This window comes from Trachemys scripta, chromosome 16 (assembly GCF_013100865.1).
Source record: "Trachemys scripta elegans isolate TJP31775 chromosome 16, CAS_Tse_1.0, whole genome shotgun sequence".
In the NCBI taxonomy this organism is placed as follows: Eukaryota; Metazoa; Chordata; order Testudines; family Emydidae; genus Trachemys; species Trachemys scripta.
In genome coordinates this window covers 281,279-300,393 of record NC_048313.1, presented here as the reverse complement: position 1 = coordinate 300,393, position 19,115 = coordinate 281,279, and the positions used below count along the sequence as shown (strand labels likewise).

The window sequence follows — 19,115 nt, the reverse complement described above, 5'->3', positions numbered from 1 at the left end:
TTGGCATGCCAGATGAACTGCCCTCAGCTCCCTTACATTGATATTCAGCGATAGTTCTGTGTGGGACCATAGCCCTTGGGTTATGATATTGCCCAGGTGCGCTCCCCAACCGAGCGCCGAGACGTCCGTGACAAGCGATAGCGTAGGATGGGGTTTGGCAAAGGGAACTCCCGCTGCAGCCGCCAGTGGAGAGACTTGAGAATGCAAGGGGGGAGGGTAACTATCCAGTGGCGTAGCCAGGTTTGCTGCTGAGGAGGAGTGGCGCGAAAAAACGCACATGTCTTTTGGCGGCATTTCGAAAGACAGAGTTGGGGGCATTTCGGCGGCCTTGCACATGCACCGAAATGCCGCAAAAAGATGGAGCGGTGCATGCGCAAGGCCACCAAAAAACGGAGCACCACGCCACCGAAATCACAGATGAATGGAAAAGGCGCCACTTGGGGAATTCTGGGCTCCCCCTACTCCCCCCAACTATGCTACTGTAACTATTAACTATTAAATAACTATTAACTATCTACAACTAAGAAAAGGGAACCATTAGGTAGGCACTTGCGAATGCAAGAGACTCAGCTGCTCCAACAACCGTCACTGGCCGTAAGAAGGAACTGAGCAGGCGGCGGGTCGGCAGGGACCTATATACATGAAGGCGCCACTCCAGGGGTCTCCACAGCCGACCCGACGGGTACCGCTAAGGGAAAAACCTTCCGACGATCGTGCATGCGGCAAGCAGACCTATTGGAATGCACATGAGCAATCATTCAAAGAAGAACATAGCGCCTCCCACTGACAGGGGTTCACTCCCTGTCAATTAAACGCAGTTAACTCAAAAAATAAATCGTGATTAAAAAATTAAATTGCAGTTTTAATCGCACTGTTAAACAATAGAATACCAATTGAAACGTATTAACTATTTTGGATGTTTTTTTATGTTTTCAAATATATTGATTTCAATTACAACACAGAATACAATGTGTACAGTGCTCACTTTATATTATTACAGTTAAAGTTGTTTTTTCCAGCATGTTGGGGCAATGGGGGGTGCCGGTAAATGAAAAATGCCGGTTAACTAAAAGGGAGGGAGTTTGGGTGTGGGAGGGGGCTTGGGGAAGGCATTTGGGGCGCGGGATGGAGGGTGGGGTGCTGGATCCGGGGGCACTCACCACGGGTGGCCCTAAGTGCTGCGCTGGGGCACTGGGCTCAGCACTGACTGCGAGGGGAGAGCGCCCCCCACTGAGCCCCCATCCCACTCCCTGCAGCACAGGCCTGTAGAACTGGGTGGGGGAAATGGGGTCAGCACTGACAGCATGGGAAGAGCGACACTTACTGTGACCCCGAACTGGCTCCCTGCATTACAGGCCTTTAGCACCATGCTGGGGCACTGGGGTCAGCGCTGACTCAGACAGGAGAGCTGGGTCTGTGCTGAAAGCTTCCCAGCCCGATCCCTGCACCACCCACAGTGACGTGATGGATGCAAGTTACCTGAGCACACAACACCGGCATCTTCTCCATGGTTACAGTTATTGACTCCCCAAGGCTGAGCCCTGCAATCGGAGAGGGCAGCTTCTGTCCCTGTGCAGTTGACGTTATCCAGCCAGATACGGTCAGATCCTCGCCCAAATCGAGCCCTTCCTGGGGCTGATAACGCCGTCCCACAGCCCAGCTGCCTGCATACGACTAGAGCATCCTGTATGTCCCAGCTGTCATCACACACGGTTCCCCACTGCTGGTTGTGAAGCACCTCCACCCTCCCAGCGCAGCGACTCCTGCTGTTCACCAGTCGGAGCTGAGCCGGTTCTGAGATGTCTGAGTCTGCGAACACCCAAGGGAATAAACACTCAGGGAGATTCCTGTGCATCTGATCTCTAGTGTGGCTGGGTAACGTAGCAATCAGGCAATGCAGAAACGTGGCTTAGCCTGAACTTCTCAGTGTGCCTGTGGGGCAGCAATACAGACAATCACACGTGGGGGAGCAGAGCCCCGTAAGAAGACTGGACCTTGAGGATGCAAAGTCACATGGCTGAACTAGCTAGAGGTGAGCAAGGTGGGAATGAGCTCTCCCCTGATAGCTAGTGATGAGCTGGGGAGGGGAAAACACTTCAGGACCAGACTATATTTACATGAACAAACCCTCTCTGCCTAGGTATCCAGCAGACAGAGCTGTGTTGGCTGGTGCTGTGTTACAAATCACTGTAGTACCTGAATGCAGAGGTAGTGAAATGATGTTGTCCTGATTGTCCGACTAAAGGGCAGCAGAATTGTGCTTAGCCTGCCCGGACTGAGGGGGTCACCCACAACTGAACTGAACTCACTAACCAGGGGGCTCAGATACCAGACCCCCTATCAAGAGTGAGAGGGGGTGGAGATGGGTGTTACTGCTGAGGGGTGTGGGCGCTGTGTAAGGGGTTTATACATGGTTTAATCTGCCCCTCACCACTCTTGAAAGATAGAGTTAATTAAGGCTCCATTAGGAGTCTTATTGGTTTAAGTGACCACTAGAGCTGAAATCACCTGCTGTGAGACAGTGTTTCTGCCCAGCCTGCTACATAAGAAAGGCCGTACCGGGTCAGACCAAAGGTCCATCTAGCCCAGTATCCTGTCTACTGACAGTGGCTAATGCCCGGTGCCCCAGAGGGAGTGAACCTAACAGGCAATGATCAAGTGGATCTCTCTCCTGCCATCCATCTCCACCCTCTGACAGACAGAGGTTAGGGACACCATTCCTCACCCGTCCTGGCTAATAGCCATTAATGGACTTAACCACCATGAATTTATCCAGTTCTCTTTTAAACGCTGTTATAGTCCTAGCCTTCACAACCTCCTCAGGTAAGGAGTTCCTCAAGTTGACTGTGTGCTGTGTGAAGAAGAACTTCCTTTTATTTGTTTTAAACTTGCTGCCTATTAATTTCATTTGATGACCCCTAGTTCTTGTATTATGGGAATAAGTAAATAACTTTTCCTTATCCACTTTCTCCACATCACTCATGATTTTATATACCTCTATCATATCCTCACTTAGTCTCCTCTTTTCCAAGCTGAAGAGTCCTAGCCTCTTTAATCTCTCCTCATATGGGACCCGTTCCAAACCCTTAATCATTTTAGTTGCCCTTTTCTGAACCTTTTCTAGTGCCAGTATATCTTTTTTGAGATGAGGAGACCACATCTGTACACAGTATTCGAGATGTGGGCGTACCATCAATTTATATAAGGGCAATAATATATTCTCAGCCTTATTCTCTATCGCCTATGGACATTTTCAGAGAACTATCCACGATGTGGATCTTTTTCCTGACTTGTTGTAGCTAAATTAGCCCCCATCATATTGTATGTATAGTTGGGGTTATTTTTTCCAATGTGCATTACTTTACATTTATCCACATTAAATTTAATTTGCCATTTTGTTGCCCAATCACTTAGTTTTGTGAGATCTTTTTGAAGTTCTTCACAGTCTGCTTTGGTCTTAACTATCTTTAGCAGTTTAGTATCATCTGCAAACTTTGCCATCTCACTGTTTACCCCTTTCTCCAGGTCATTTATGAATAAGTTGAATAGGATCGGTCCGAGGACTGACCCTTGGGGAACACCACTAGTCACCCCTCTCCATTCTGAGAATTTACCATTAATTCCTACCCTTTGTTCCCTGTCTTTTAACCAGTTCTCAATCCATGAAAGGACCTTCCCTTTTATCCCATGGCAGCTTAATTTACATAAGAGCCTTTGGTGAGGGACCTTGTCAAAGGCTTTCTGGCAATCTAAGTACACTATGTCCACTGGATCCCCCTTGTCCACATGTTTGTTGACCCCTTCAAAGAATTCTAATAGATTAGTAAGACACGATTTCCCTTTACAGAAACCATGCTGACTATTGCTCAACAGTTTATGTTTTTCTATGTGTCAGACAATTTTATTCTTAACTATTGATTCGACCATTTTGCCCGGTACAGATGTTAGACTTACTGGTCTGTAATTGCCGGGATCACCTCTAGAGCCCTTTTTAAATATTGGCATTACATTAGCTAACTTCCAGTCATTGGGTACAGAAGCTGATTTAATGGACAGGTTACAAACCATAGTTAATAGTTCCGCAACTTCACATTTGAGTTCTTTCAGAACTCTTGGGTGAATGCCATCTGGTCCCGGTGACTTGTTAATGTTAAGTTTATCAATTAATTCCAAAACCTCCCCTAGTGACACTTCAATCCGTGACAGTTCCTCTGATTTGTCACCTACAAAAGCCAGCTCAGGTTTGGGAATCTCCCTAACATCCTCAGCTGTGAAGACTGAAGCAAAGAATCCATTTAGTTTCTCCGCAATGACTTTTTTGTCTTTAAGCGCTCCTTTTGCATCTCGATCATCAAAGGGCCCCACTGGTTGTTTAGCAGGCTTCCTGCTTCTGATGTACTTAAAAAACATTTTGTTATTACCTTTGGAGTTTTTGGCTAGCCGTTCTTCAAACTCCTCTTTGGCTTTTCTTACTACATTCTTGCACTTAATTTGGCAGCGTTTATGCTCCTTTCTATTTGCCTCACTAGGATTTGACTTCCACTTTTTAAAGGAAGTCTTTTTATCTCTCACTGCTTCTTTTACATGGTTGTTAAGCCACAGTGGCTCTTTTTTAGTTCTTTTACTGTGTTTCTTAATTTGGGGTATACATTGAAGTTGGGCCTCTATTATGGCCTTTAATGTGTCTTTAAAAAGCACCCATGCAGCTTGCAGGGATTTCACTTTAGTGAAATCAGCACTGAGGTTTCCCCACTAAAAGCTGACAGTCACTGAGAGCTGGGTGGAGCTCAAGAGAGCGACCTGCAGAGGTCACAGCAGAGAGGCCGGGGACGGCAGAAGGTGAGGGTGAGCAGAGTGGTGAGTGGCTGGCAGGGCAGCTGCCACCAGAGCAAGCACCCAGACAGCAGACCAAGCCAGGCGCTCTCCTCCCCGCCCCCATGGTGGGAGCTAAGCTCACACAGGTGCACCTCTGAACTCTGGGTCTTCACTAACCAAGGACAAGCACTGTGAGTGAGGTGTTGTGGAGGGAGAAGGGAGGGGCACCTTAAAGGAACTAAGAACCTGAGGTAAAAGACACTGCCCAACATACTCTGGGTTAGGTGTTTTGCTCATGGTTTTATGTTTATAAATTCTGTTTCTGGCGTTTTCCCAAGTTAATGCCGGGGACCTTCCCTCCTTTTATTAAAAAGTTTTCTTTCTGTACTGAGACTCTGTGCTTGCAAGAGGGGAAGCTTTGTCTCGTAGAAGCACCCAGGGGGTGGTGTGTAATTGTCCGTTTACTGAGTGGGTGCTCAAGCCGGATCTGTGTTATATTGCTGGAAAGGAACCCCTAGATATTGATGCCACTGGCAGAAGGGTTACATAGATATCAACTTGTGACATACACAAAACAAGAAGACTCCTCCCACTGACATGCAGACACTTCTGGGGTAGGACAGGGCAGCTGAGAAACAGGACAGGGAAATATGTAGGCTGTGTAGGGCAGGAAGTGAGGAAGAATTGTATCTCCTGTGTCCAGCTCTTGGGGAAGTTACAACTTCAGGACTAATTTCCTGAAATGCAAATCCACTGGAACACAGTGATTAGGAACCGGACTCTTGAGAAATTGGCCCTGGATTTTTAAAGTTTGAGTGAATGGCTCCAGGCACCGTTGACACCAAATGCAGGGATGCCTAGAGTTCTACAGGGATCCCCTGGGTGAGATATATACACAATAGCTCAGGTGGTATGTGAGGTCTCTACCAAGAGGGAGCAGCCCGCTGGTCAACCTAACGGGGGCAAGTTGTTTGTATGGGATATAACTGAAGAGAGATGTAAAATACAGAACATGACGCTCCAGAAGTGTTGAAGTGAAGCTTGTCACCTGTGCCATTGGAATCCCTTCGGCTGAGCCAATCAGCACATAGAACAATGCACAGCCATGGAGACAGGCTATATTCACTGTCTGGGCCTAGTGGGGACCTGAGAATTTACAAAGACAAAGAACCCTCAGCACAAGTCTCCGAAGAGAGACCTCCTCTGGGAAGAGACAATGGTCTGTACCTACAAAGACAGAGAAGAGGGGACAAGAGCTCCCTTTCACCCAGGAGGCGGCTGACAGCGTTTGTCTCAGGAACAGAAGATCACAACCAAGCCTGGAGTGAAACCCTGGAAGAACTGTGGCGTGAACGTTGCTTTACCAGACAGAAAAGTATCTCGTTCAATGAGTCTAGGCTCTAGTCAGCGTGGTATGATTTTATTGGCCATGGAACCATTTCTTTCCAACCCTTCTCCTTGGTACCCCTCGAATCTCTACACTCTGTGAAATCACTTGTCCTTGGTGTGGCCATGAAGGGATCTAGGGCTATGCATTGACTGGGGCAGAGATGGGAGGTGGAGCTGGTCACCTTGGGACCCTGTTCCTTTGGGAGCAGCAGATCTGTGACTGCTGTGAATGCCCAGCAGGACAGGGACTGGGTGCTGCAGGGGGACGGTTGGAGGGCCAAAGGATGAAGTGTGTCTATTGTCGACCTCGACAGCAGTCACTCCCCTCCCCAAGGCCTGGAGGGCACGGCTTGTGTGGCTTGTGGCCGAGGGAGTCGGGGAGCTGCCCCCCAGCGGGCACAGACAAAGCTTCCTCATGCTAGGGGTCCATGGCACCACACTGGCGCATTAGAGCCAGCACAACTGCAAAAGGAGAGCACCCCAAACTCACACCCCCCTACCTGCAGTACAGGCCCTTAGCACCATGCTGGGGCACTGGGGTCAGCGCTGACTCAGACAGGAGAGCTGGGTCTGTGCTGAAAGCTTCCCAGCCTGATCCCTGCACCACCCTCAGTGACGTGATGGAAGCAAGTTACCTGAGCACACAACACCGGCATCTTCTCCGTGGTTACAGTTATTCTTTCCCCCAAGCCAAATCCTGCAGTCGGAGAGGGCAACTTCTGTCCCTGCGCAGTTCACATTATTCAGCCAGATACGGTCAGACCCTCGCCCAAATCGAGCCCCTCTTGGGGCTGATAACGCCGTCCCACAGCCCAGCTGTCTGCATATGACTCCGGCATCCTGTAAGTCCCAGCCGTCGTCACACACGGTTCCCCACTGCTGGTTGTGAAGCACCTCGACCCTCCCAGCGCAGCGACTCCTGCTGTTCACCAGTCGGAGCTGAGCCACTTCTGAGATGCCAGCGTCTGCAAACACCCAAGGGAAGAAACACTCAGGGAGGTTCCTGTGCATCTGATCTCTCGTGTCGCTGGGGAACGTAGCGCCTCCCTCCGACAGATCTGACCGGTCTCTGCACACAGCCACTGCCTGTCAAGGGCTCCCCGCCACTGACCAGGCTAATCACTTGGGCAATGTTGAAGTTTGTCCACTCCCCTCCCAGCCAGCTCTCACCTAGCTAGCCTGTCACATAATCAGGCAGACTAGACGGCAGTCTGACCTACTGCACCTACTAGAGCACTTCAAATGATCACCCCCCGCACTGCTGGCAGGAACCTGCTGGGGAGGAGATTTACACCCTCACTTCTGGCGCTGGTATTCGCTCCAGTGCGATACTCACTGCAGGGCAGACGCCGACATAAGCATTTTGGTGACTGGGAGCTGAACACAGTCACCCGTGTCATTAGTTGTTGCCTTAGCCTGACATCAGCATCGAATTTACATGTGTTGGCTCCATCGCTCCCTGAAAACGTCACCCAGAGTCCATCCCCCTTAGAACTGCCTGGAGCGCAGGGACGGCTGGCAGGAACCTGCTGTGCACCAGGCTGACAATGGTTCCGACCAGGGCAGAGGCAATGCACACTTCCTACAAGCAGATCGGCCCCCTCCTGAAGCAAACACCTGCCCCTGCGGTTCCTGCTGACTTGCCACGACTGACTTAGTAACATCGTTTTGTGTCAGCTATTGCTGCACTCGTGTCTAGTGCTGCCAGCCCAGAACCAGTCTCAGATGAATGATGGCAGAGCTGGGCTGACAGCTGTGTCCTCACAGAGGGGCAGCAACTCTGGGATAGAGAGATTGGCGTGCTGATGGATCTGCCCGTTTACAACCTGGGATGCTGATCCTGGGCTGGGCTTAATGGCTGAACAAGCTAGAGGTAAGCAAGGTCAGAATGAGCTCTCCCTGAGAGCTCTGTGAAATCACTTGTCTTTGGTGTCACTATGAAGGGATCTAGAGCTGTGTCTTGATTCAGGCAGAGATGGGAGGTGGAGCTGGTCACCTTGGGACCCTGTTCCTTTGGGAGTATTAGATCTGTGACTGCTCTGAATGTCCAGCGGGACAGGATCTGGGTACTGCCAGAGGACCCTCAGAGGTCGGAGGGATGAAGTGTGCCTATTGCCAACCTGGAGAGAGGTCACCCCCACACACAAGGCCTAGAGGGCACGGCTTGTGTGGCCTCTGGCCGAGGGAGTCGGGGAGCTGCCTCCCAGCCGGGCACAGACAAGGCTTTCTCATGCTAGGGGCCATGGCACCGCACTGGGGCATTAGGGCCAGCACAATTGCAAAGGGAGAGCGCCCCCTAATGACACCCCACTACCTGCAGCACAGGCCCCCTAGCACTCCACTAGGGCACTGGGGCCAGCACTGACATCAAGGGGAGACCGTGAGCATCCCCTACTGATCCCCCACACCGCTCCCTGCAGCACAGGCCCATAGAACTGCACAGGAGAATTGGGGTCAGCACAGACTGAGAGGAGAGCGCTCCCTACTGGAACTGCCATATTGCTCCCTGAAGCACAGACCCCAAGCACTATGCTGGGGTCAGCACTGGCTGAGAGGGGACAAAGCCCCGTAATGAGCTTCCCACCCTGCTCCCTGCAACGCGCAGGGTGGTAGATGAAGGTTACCTGAGCACACAACACCGGCATCTTCTCCGTGGGTACAGTCATTCTCTCCCCAAGGCCGAGCCCAGCAATTGGAGAGGGCAGTTTCTGTCCCTGCGCAGTTGACTTCATCCAGCCAGATAGGGTCTGATCCTTGTCCAAAATGAGCCCAGGCGGGGACCGATAACGCTGTCCCACAGCCCAGGTGCCTACACACGACTTGAGCATCAGTTATGTCCCAGCTGTCATCACACACGGTTCCCCACTGCTGGTTGTGAAGCACCTCGACTCTCCCAGCGCAGCGACTTGGGCCATTCACCAGTCGGAGCTGAGCCTCGTCTGAAATGCCGGAGTGAGCAAACATCCCAAGGGAATAAACACTCAGGGAGGTTCCTGTGCATCGGATCACTAGTGATACTGGTGAACTTAGGGCCTCCCACTGACGGGTCTGAACAGCCTCTGCAACAGCCTGTTAGGGGTTCCCTCCCTGTCAATTAATCGCAGTTAACTCACGCGATTAACTCAAAAAATTAACCGTGATTTAAAGAATGTTCAAATATATTGATTTCAGTTACAACACAGAATACAATGTGTACAGTTCTCACATTATATTATTACAGTTAAGGTTGTTTTATCCAGCATGTTGGGGCAATGGGGGGTGCCGGTAAATGAAAAATGTTGGTTAACTAAGAGGGAGGGAGTTTGGGTGCGGGAGAGAGTGCGGGGCTGGGGGGTGGGGCGAGGAAGGGTGTGTGGAATACAGGCTCTGGGAGGAAGTTTGGGTGCAGGAGGGGGCCTGGGGCAGGCTGTTGGGGCGTGGGATAGGGTGCAGGGTGCTGGATCTGGGGGACACTCACCGGCCAGAGCGCCGGGGGGAGGGCGGAGAGCCGGGGCGGGGCTCCGCTCTCCCCGGTGGCCGGAGCGCCGGGGGGAGGGCGGAGAGCCTGGCCGGGGCTCCGCTCTCCCTGGCGGCCGGAGAGCTGCGGGGAGGGCTGTGAGCCCAGTCGCGGCCCCGCTCTTGGGCCGGAGCACTGCGCCGCGCCACCCCCGTCCAGGTGCCGCCCCAAGCACATGCTTAGTGGGCTGGTGCCTGGAGCCAGCCCTGCACGTGGGTGCCTGTTCTCACTTCCAGGTAACATTGTAAACAAGAACCAAGCAGCATTATCTCCTGCAAAGATAAACAAACTTGTCTGTCTGAACTATTGGTTGAACTAGATGTAGGACTGAGTGGACTTGTACCATCTAAAATTTTACATCGTTTTATTTTTGATTGCAGTTATTATTTGTAAATCATTCTACATTTGTAAGTTCAACTTTCCTGATAAAGAGATGGCAGTACAGTATTTGTATGAGGTGAATTGAAAATACTATTTCTTTTGTTTGTTTTTTACAGTGCAAATATTCGTAATCAAAAATAAATAAAAAGTGAGCACTGTACACTTTGAATTCTGTGTTATAACTGAAATCAATATATTTGAAAATGTAGAAAAAATCCCCCAAAATTGAAATAAATGGTATTCTATTATTGTGTAAAGGGGTGATTAATTGTGCGATTAATCATGATTAATTATTTATCTCACAATTAATCACGATTTTTTAAAGTAACTTGACAGCCCTGTTCCCCACCACTACCATGCAGCCACCTGTGGGGTAGAACAGGGTAGACGAGAGACAGGGCACAGAAACTCATGGGCTGTGTAGGAGAGGAAGTGAGGAAGAACCCTGTCTCCAGTCACAGCAGTGGGGGATGTTACAGGTTCAAGGGTAATTAGCTGAGATGGAAATCACCCGGAGTGACGGGGATAGGAACCCCACACTTCATAAAGGGATCCCTGAGTGGCTGCAGGATCCATTCAACCCCAAATCCCACAAATGGGATCTACGGTTACCCAGCACCCCATTGTGCTGTAGCGGAGCAGGGGGATCAGAGCGATCAGCGACGGGGTGGGTCTCTCACAGAGGCACACCTACTGCTCCCTGCAGCGCAGGCCCTACGTGGGGTGCTGGGGCACTGGGCTCAGCACTGACTGAGGGAAGAGCGCCCCCTACTGAGCCCCCATCCTGCTCCCTACAGCACAGGCCTGTAGAACTGTGTGGGGGAAATGGGATCAGCACTGACACCATGGGAAGAGTGACATTTACTGTGATCACAAACCGGCTCCCTGCAGTACAGGCCCTTAGCCCCATGCTGGGGCACTGGGGTCAGCGCTGACTCAGACAGGAGAGCTGGGTCTGTGCTGAAAAGTTCGCAGCCCGATCCCTGCACCACCCACAGTGACGTGATGGATGCAAGTTACCTGAGCACACAACACCGGCAGCTTCTCCGTTGGTACAGTCACGCTCTCCCCACGGCCGAGCCCGGCAATCTGAGAGGGCAGCTTCTGTCCCTGCGCAGTTGACGTCATCCAGCCATTGAGGGTCAGATCCTTGTCCAAATCGAGCCCCTCCTGGTGCTGATAACGCCGTCCCACAGCCCAGCTGCCTGCACACGACTCCGGCATCCTGTAAGTCCCAGCCGTCGTCACACACGGTTCCCCACTGCTGGTCGTGAAGCACCTCGACTCTCCCAGCGCAGTGTTTGGAGCCATTCGCCAGTCGGATCTGAGCCAGTTCTGAGATGCCAGCGTCTGCAAACACCCCAAGGGAATAAACACTCAGGGAGGTTCATGTGCATCTGATCTCTCGTGTCGCTGGGGAACGTAGCAATCTGACCGATCTCTGCACACAGCAACTGCCTGTCAAGGGCTCCTCACTGACCAGCCTAATCACTTGGGCAATGTTGAAGTTTGTCCACTCCCCTCCCAGCCAGCTGTCACCTAGTTAGGCAGACTGGACGGCAGTCTGACCCACTGCTCCCACTAGAGCACTTAGAAAGATCACCCCCCGCACTGCTGGCAGGAACCTCCTGATGAGCAGATTTACACCCTCACTCCTGGCGCTGGTATTCGCTCCAGTGCGATACTGTGCAGTGCTGTGGGGCAGATGCTGGCATAAGCATCTTGGTGATTGTGAGCTCAGCACAGTCACCCGTGTCATTGGTGGTTGCCTTAGCCTGACATCAGCATCGAATTTACATGTGTTGGCTCCATAGCTCCCTGAAAACGTCACCCAGAGTCCATCCCCCTTAGAGCTGCCTGGAGCGCAGGGACGCCTGGCAGGAACCTGCTGCGCACCAGGCTGACAATGGTTCCGACCAGGGCAGAGGCAATGCACACTTCCTACAAGCAGATCGGCCTCATCCTGAAGCAAACACCTGCCCCTGCGGTTCCTGCTGACTTGCCACGACTGACTTGGCAACATCGTTTTGTGGCAGCCATTGCTGCACTCGTGTCTAGTGCTGCCAGCCCAGTACCAGTCTCAGATGAATGATGACAGAGCTGGGCTGACAGCTGGTACTCACAGAGGGGCAGCAACTCTGGGATAGAGAGACGGGCGTGCTGATGGATTTTCAGAAGCCCTAACTTGTATCTGCCCCTTTACAATCTGGGACGCAGATCCTGGGCTAGGTTTAACGAACCCCTGACTGGACTGGCCAGAGGAATTGCTGCAATGCAGAAACGTGGCTTAGCCTGATCTTCTCAGTGTGCCTGTGGGGCAGCAATACAGACAGTCACACGTGGTGGAGGAGAGTCCTGTTAGAAGACTGGACCTTGAGGATGCACAGACAAATGGCTGAACAAGCTAGAGGTGAGCAAGGTCGGAATGAGCTCTCCCCTGACAGCTAGTGATGAGCTGGGGAAGGGAAAAGGCTTCAGGACCAGACTTTACAACAACACACCCACTCTGCCTAGGTATCCAGCAGACAGAGCTGTTGTTGGTTGGTGCTGGGTTACAATCACTGTAGTACTTGAATGCGGGGGGTAGTTAAACGTTGTCCCGATTGTCTGAGTAAAGGCAGCAGAACTGTGCTTAGCCTGCCCGGACTGAGGGGGTCACCTACAACTGAGCTGAACTCACTAACCAGGGGGCTCAGACAACAGACCCCTATCAAGAGTGAGAGGGGGTGGAGATGGATGTTCCTGCTGAGGGGTGTGGGCTCTGTGTAAAGCATCTAGACATGGTTTAATCTGCCCCTCACCACTCTTCAAAGATGAGTTAATTAATGCTCCATTAGGAGTCTTTTTGGTTTCAGTGATCACTAGAGCTGAAATCACCTGCTGTGAGACAGTGTTTCTGCCCAGCCTGCTTCAGCACTGAGGTTTCCCCACTAAGAGCTGATAGTCACTGAGAGCTGGGTGGAGCCTTGTGACGGAGCAGGGAGCAGGGCAGATTTGACCTGGGAATGTTGCAGGGGGGTTGCAGTGGGGATGTGGGACTTCCCTTGAAGGAAGCTACCTGAGCTGTAACCTGAGCCAGGAACGGGGTGGGGAGAATTAACACCTTCTGCCCGGGAGACTGAACAAAGGAGAGGAGCAGCGGGAGGGGCTTAGAGTTTTAGTTTCGGTTGGGGCTGGGTGGTGCAACGCAGGGAACCCCAAGCTGGGGTCTAAGCTCCCCGAACCTCCCAGAGGGACCTAATTGAGGGGGTCTGGTCGTACCTACACGCTCTGCTTGAGACTGTGTTCCTGTCCTTAAATAAACCTTCTGCTTTACTGGCTGGTTGAGAGTCGCAGTGAATCTCGGGAAGAGGGGTGCAGGGCCCTAACTCCCCCACAATCCGCAACAAGCCTCAAGAGAGCGACGGGCAGAGGTCACAGTAGAGTGGCCGGGGGCAGCAGAAGGTGAGGGTGAGCAGAGTGGTGAGTGGCTGGCAGGGCAGCTGCCACCAGAGTAAGTACCCAGACAGCCGAGTGACCCAGGCGCTCTCCTCCCTGTGAGTCCTGTGAACCAGCTGAAGCCTGTAGAAACCCAGCAACGTCCACCTACCCGTTGAGTAGGATCCAGGTCTTCGGGGTTCGAGTCCCTGGGGAGGTCAGGTCTTTGGGGTTCGAGTCCTCAGGGAGGTAAGCGATCGCCAGATATTGAGAGGTAGGGTTAGAGTCCCTGTTCCATCTCAATTGGGGTTAGAGGCCCCGGAATGGGGTTAGAGGCCCCGGATTGCGGTTAGAGGCCCTACGGTCTAAATGGGACAATTTGGCAGTAAATGCCCGGGGGACGCCCCGTTGTCTCTGGTACTCAGAGATTGGAAGGAAATCTCTGGAACAACCGGTTTGACTAAATCTAAGATGAGAAATGTATGCCAAATTCAACGGCCTTCCTTTACTGCGCATTTGTCCCCGACTAAAGATTGGCCAAGCTGCGGAATCTTTTCTGCAGACAGGATGAATTCCTTGAGGGATATTTTGGTTGATCTTAGATCGGGCAAATGGATTATTTATTTGTATGGTATAACTATAAACCAAAAGAAAAACTGCTTTCGGCCCCAGCTGGCTGTGAAAAAATATAGACAGAGGCAAACCAAAGGCAATACAAGTTACAGTGCTGAGATTACATTTGCAAAGCTTAACTGTCCAGTGAGATCCAACAATCTGCCTTTGCGACCCTGGAGCTGGCGTGGTTTGGGGACGCTGTGAAGAAGCCACAGGCAGCCGGCCTGGACTGGAATCTCTGAAAGAGATGCCGCAGGAGACCCCAGGGTGTAAAAGAACAGCTCTCCCAAGAGTGGAAGCAAGTCAGAGATTCTGGACAAGCTGTATACAGGATAATCTCCCGTCCACCTCCCACACTTCTCTGGACGTTATACAAAGACGTGGCCAGTCTGGACGTACGTGTGTGAGTATGAAAGTGTGCCCACTCTCAGCCACAGTAAGTCTGAGAACCGGAGAGGGGTTTAGCATTCCTTTCTCCACCCCGGTTGACCGGGAAGGGTGTCAGGTAGATCTACCCCAGTCGTAGCAGGACTGGGCAATAGAGAAGTTGGAGAAAAGGGAAGAGTTGTGTCCTTGATAACTAGAATTAAGCAATTAAGAGCATAAATCATGAACCAGGCAGCAACTTAAACCTACGCCCAGGGCAAGTTGCAACCCTTGAGACAGGACTTCCAGGCAGAAAAGGAAGCACTGGCTAAGCAAGTACCAGTCCTTCAGGGACTTGTCAGAATTTAACCATTTGTGTTTGCATATGCTGTAACAGCAGTGTGTTTGCCACAAAAAAAAAAAAATTGAATAGTTAAACGCCAATGGGCCATGTGTTTTTGCCCAGGTGGCAAGCCTCACGAGGGAGGACTCGGGTAGCCTTGTGAGTAAGAATGTTTAAGGGAAGAGACCAGGAAGGGGGGGGGCTAGTTGAGAAGCCCACCCTCCTAGCTAAATTGATAGTGGAACAAGCCGGTGCCCATGAAAGGGACGGTTCAGCAAGAAAAGCAGGATCGGGCCCAAGCGGGCAGGCAACAGAGAGAGAGATTAGAAAACAGGTTGGAAACTTTAAGGGCATAGTGGAAGAAAAGGAGTAAGTAATTATAAGCATGGCGATTTCAAAACCCCGGGACAATAATTGGAATGGTAAAATCTGAGTTGATTGGGTGTCGTTTTGGGAGACAAGCAAGTGATTTAAGAAAAGAGAGTGAGAAGTTAACTCTGTAGTTGCTAGAGGGAATTAAGCAGTGAAACTTGGTAAGAAAGTCTGTAAGGCTTGGTCTACACTAAACCCCCAAATCGAACTAAGGTACGCAACTTCAGCTACGTGAATAACGTAGCTGAAGTTCGAAGTACCTTAGTTCGAACTTACCTCGGTCCACACGCGGCTCCCCCGCCGACTCCGCGGTACTCCTCTCGCTGAGCTGGAGTACCGCAGTCGACGGCGAGCACTTCCGGGTTCGACTTATCGCGTCCAGACAAGACGCGATAAGTCGAACCCAGAAGTTCGATTGCCAGCCGCCTAGTGGCTGGGTATAGACGTACCTTAAGTAATCCAGGCAAGAGGTTATTTATTCGACTATGAATAATTTAGTCGAATTTGCTGAAGAACACTCCTGCTGTGTACAATCTGTATTTTATAAGTTTGAGATTAATTGGTATTGTTTAAAGTTGCAAAGAATGAGAATACTTTTGCCAGATACAGGAAACTAGTGTTGTTTAAGGTATTTAGCATTTAATCCTTAAGGTGACTTAATGCTTTACAAGATTTAAAATGCTTTAAATAAAGACCAAAGGTTGTGGCTGCAGCAGGGTAGTCAAAGCCAGGAGAATAAAAGATTTAAATTTGTTTTTGGGTAACAAAATAGCAGATAAAAGATCTGGTAAAGAGAGAGAAGGACAATGCCCCTGGCTCTGTGTGGTCGAGCTGTCACTTTGCTGTGGGTGCATGGAGATTTTGTAAGCATAAAAGAAACAGTTGCACCTTGTGTAGAAATTGATGTGGCTAGTGTTGTGGAAATTGAATTGTGGAGAGGATGTGCATTTTCCCCAGAACATGTGCAGTATATATTGTAGTGGAGGTAAAAGAAATGCAAACCTACCAATATAGGTTGTGTTGTCTTTTTCAGATCACTGTGTGTTTGAAAGCAGGAGTTAGAAGTAAAAGGCAATCAAAAGTCTGGGAAAGTTAATTGTGTCCTTTTTTTAAAGTAAGAATCTTTAAACTGTGGATAGCTTTGGATCTGAAAGCAAGCCAGAAAGCATCTGTATTAATGCAAATTATCTAATTAATAAGGTAGAAGCCACTGAAACCTGGGCTGCTTATAAAACAAATACAAGGAAATATGGGGTAATTCTTCTGTTTTGCCTGAAATCAACAAAAGTATGTGTATATAAAGGAAATATTTTAAGCAAATAATGTCTTTCAAATCATCAGAGAAAACGGATGCCAGCTGAACAGCATTCAACGTACCATGCATTTACTGGTACACTAGGAATTATTTTTGTGTTCTATGTCCTGTCTTGTGGTGTTTGTCTTGTGGTCAGAATTGTTGTGTTTAATATTTTCATAGGACAGTCTAGTTCAAAATTAAATAGAAGGGTTAAATCAAAAAGCAGATACTTGTTTTATTCAACTTGGAATACAAAGTGTTTGGATAAATCAGGAAAAATGTGATATACTAAAGTCTAATACATTTGCTTAAGTAAGAAAAAGAAACTTCATTGGTCAGATCTTTTAATTGAAAAAAAAAAGTTGTTAAAATTTGCATATCAACAGTCTTTGGAAGCAAGGACATGGAAGGTTAACCCACTCCCCATATTGCACATGGGATCCTTCTGGCTACCTCAGATTTCTAGCCAGAGGGCTGGGGAGGGAGGAAAGCTATTGGACACTGAGGTTGTACCGAGTGGACTCCTCAAAAGTGGGTGTGCTTGTCCTGGTTTGTTGCTCCAAAGCTCTGTAATAAAGTTATTTTACTGGAAGGGTGTACATGGTATACATTGAATAATAAGACTAATGTACTGTATAATGGCAATGTGTGTGTGTTCATTGTTGGGAAAAGGTGTATGAGTGAAGAGTGGAAGTTTCCTTTGTAGGTTAAAAGAAGCCAAGAAGGGGAGAAGGAAAAAGAACAGAACGAGTTAACTGGAAAAAAATAGCTAGCCAGCTCAGTCCAAAGATAAGATGCTGGCCCCATCCAAGGATACTGCCCACAGCTAAGACTTGGCTGACAGCCAAGAAAAGGGGGGCCTGAATGTGCCCAAGCAACTATGAGATCTGCAAAACACTGCCAGGCATTGATGAAATGTGTTAGGTTTCTTTTCTCACAGGTAAAGAAGCACTACTCAAAGACTGTAGCAGCCCTGCCATTCATTGAAACCAGGAGACTGAGTCTACGTAAAGTCCATCAATGAAAGACTGCTTTGACTCCATGCTGGAAAGGCCCTTTCCAAGTCCTGTTAACCACCAACACTGCTGTGAAGTGCCAAGGACTGCCTACCTGGACCCATGCTTCTCACTGCAAAAAGACCCCTCCACCTCGGGAGGACTCTCCGACTGATGATCAGACTATTCCTCCTTCTAGCTCTGCTGTGCCTTCTGGACAGCAGGAAAAAGAAAAAAAGGACAAGGTGAAGTGCTAGTAACCTCTCCCTTGTCCACTGACAGACCTACTGTGCCTTTGGATTTTTCTGGAAGAAGCAAAACCATTACAGGGTGATGTGCTGGTAACCACTCCCCTGTATGATGCTAAACCACACTGTTTCAGAAAAAGAGAAGAAGGAACACTCGCACCAAAGTCCAGGAATTCCTGACTACAAAAAAACATTAAGAACTGACCCTGGTAAAGAAACAAAGAATTATACACTGGCAGGAAGAAACTTGTGGGGCCCATGCTTAGGAATGTGGTATTGATTGGTGTGACGAACTGGGCCTGTTCTCACTGTGGTCTGTGAATGCTGACAGGGGAGTGTGGCTGGGATAGTCTGCATTGGAGGATGGGAGACTGCCCGAGGGCGCATACCTGAGTGTGTAACATGAGAACCCAGGAAGGGGTTGAAGGCCAGGTGACTCCTTAGCCCGGGAAACTGAACAAAGGCTGTGGGAGGGGTCACTGAAGGCAGAGTGGGGGAAGCAGGCTGGAGAGATGGCTGGGAGGCAGAGATGGCTCTGACCTCCCAAGGGGGGCTGGGCTGGGATGCCCTGGGACCCCAAGATGGACCTAACTGAGGGGGTCCCTGTTGTCTGTGCCTGCAAGACCTGTCTTGGACTGTATTCCTGTCCTTAAATAAACCTTCTGCTTTACTGGCTGGTTGAGAGTCGCAGTGAATCTCGGGAAGAGGGGTGCAGGGCCCTGAGTCCCACAATACTCCGTGACAATTGGATTTTGGGGTTTATTCTACAGGCTGTGCCCTGTGTTTTGGATAAGTCCTTCAGCATGTATTGCCCTCCCGAATTGGATTTTAAATGACAAGTACCAAAGGCACCTTGTTGCCACTGCCCCTGCCATCTCCTCCATTACACTATTACCCCTGTAACACATCCAAATACAGACAATGGCATATATTTGATAAAACCAATGGCCAAGGCCTTCACACTTTAGTGATTTATTTAAAAATTGTTTGAAAAAAAATTTTTTTTAAGGTTCAGGATATCCCATATAAGCGAACAATTGAATGAAAAAGAATGGATCAGTGGAGATAAAAATACATGATATCATTACAAGTGAACCCCACGAATTTGTAATTGAAATTAATGGGTTCTATAGTGAAGTAGATATGATGGCTGTTCCTGGAATTTGCACTTTGTTAAATGAGAGAGGCCCTTATTGGTATTTGGTCCCCCAATTAGTGAATAATCAAACGAATACCCAAAGAGTTTGTTCTGCCACTGGAAATTTTACCTGCATAGAAATTATTCCAGTGACTAATAATGTTACCTGTACCTTATTGCAATACACCCCTTCTTATGCCATTAATATCAATGCCTCCCGGAAAATACATAAAGGTGTTCAAC

At 49.6% G+C, this 19,115-nt stretch overlaps 1 protein-coding gene across 13 annotated transcripts in view; it reads right to left on the bottom strand.

Annotated features, from left to right (window-relative positions):
* LOC117888795 (deleted in malignant brain tumors 1 protein-like) overlaps positions 1 to 19,115 on the bottom strand; it is a 160,835-nt gene that overhangs the window by 34,402 nt on the left and 107,318 nt on the right. For 10 of the 13 annotated variants that reach the window (XM_034792523.1, XM_034792535.1, XM_034792527.1 and 7 more), the window contains 2 exons: positions 6,840 to 7,169; positions 1,480 to 1,809 (listed from right to left, as the gene is read on the bottom strand). In XM_034792523.1, coding sequence (XP_034648414.1) covers positions 1,480 to 1,809; positions 6,840 to 7,169 — 660 coding nt within the window. Of the gene's footprint in view, positions 1 to 1,479; positions 1,810 to 6,839; positions 7,170 to 8,828; positions 9,144 to 19,115 lie in introns of all 13 variants that reach the window. The other 3 variants (XM_034792525.1, XM_034792532.1, XM_034792530.1) reach the window with 3 other exon arrangements.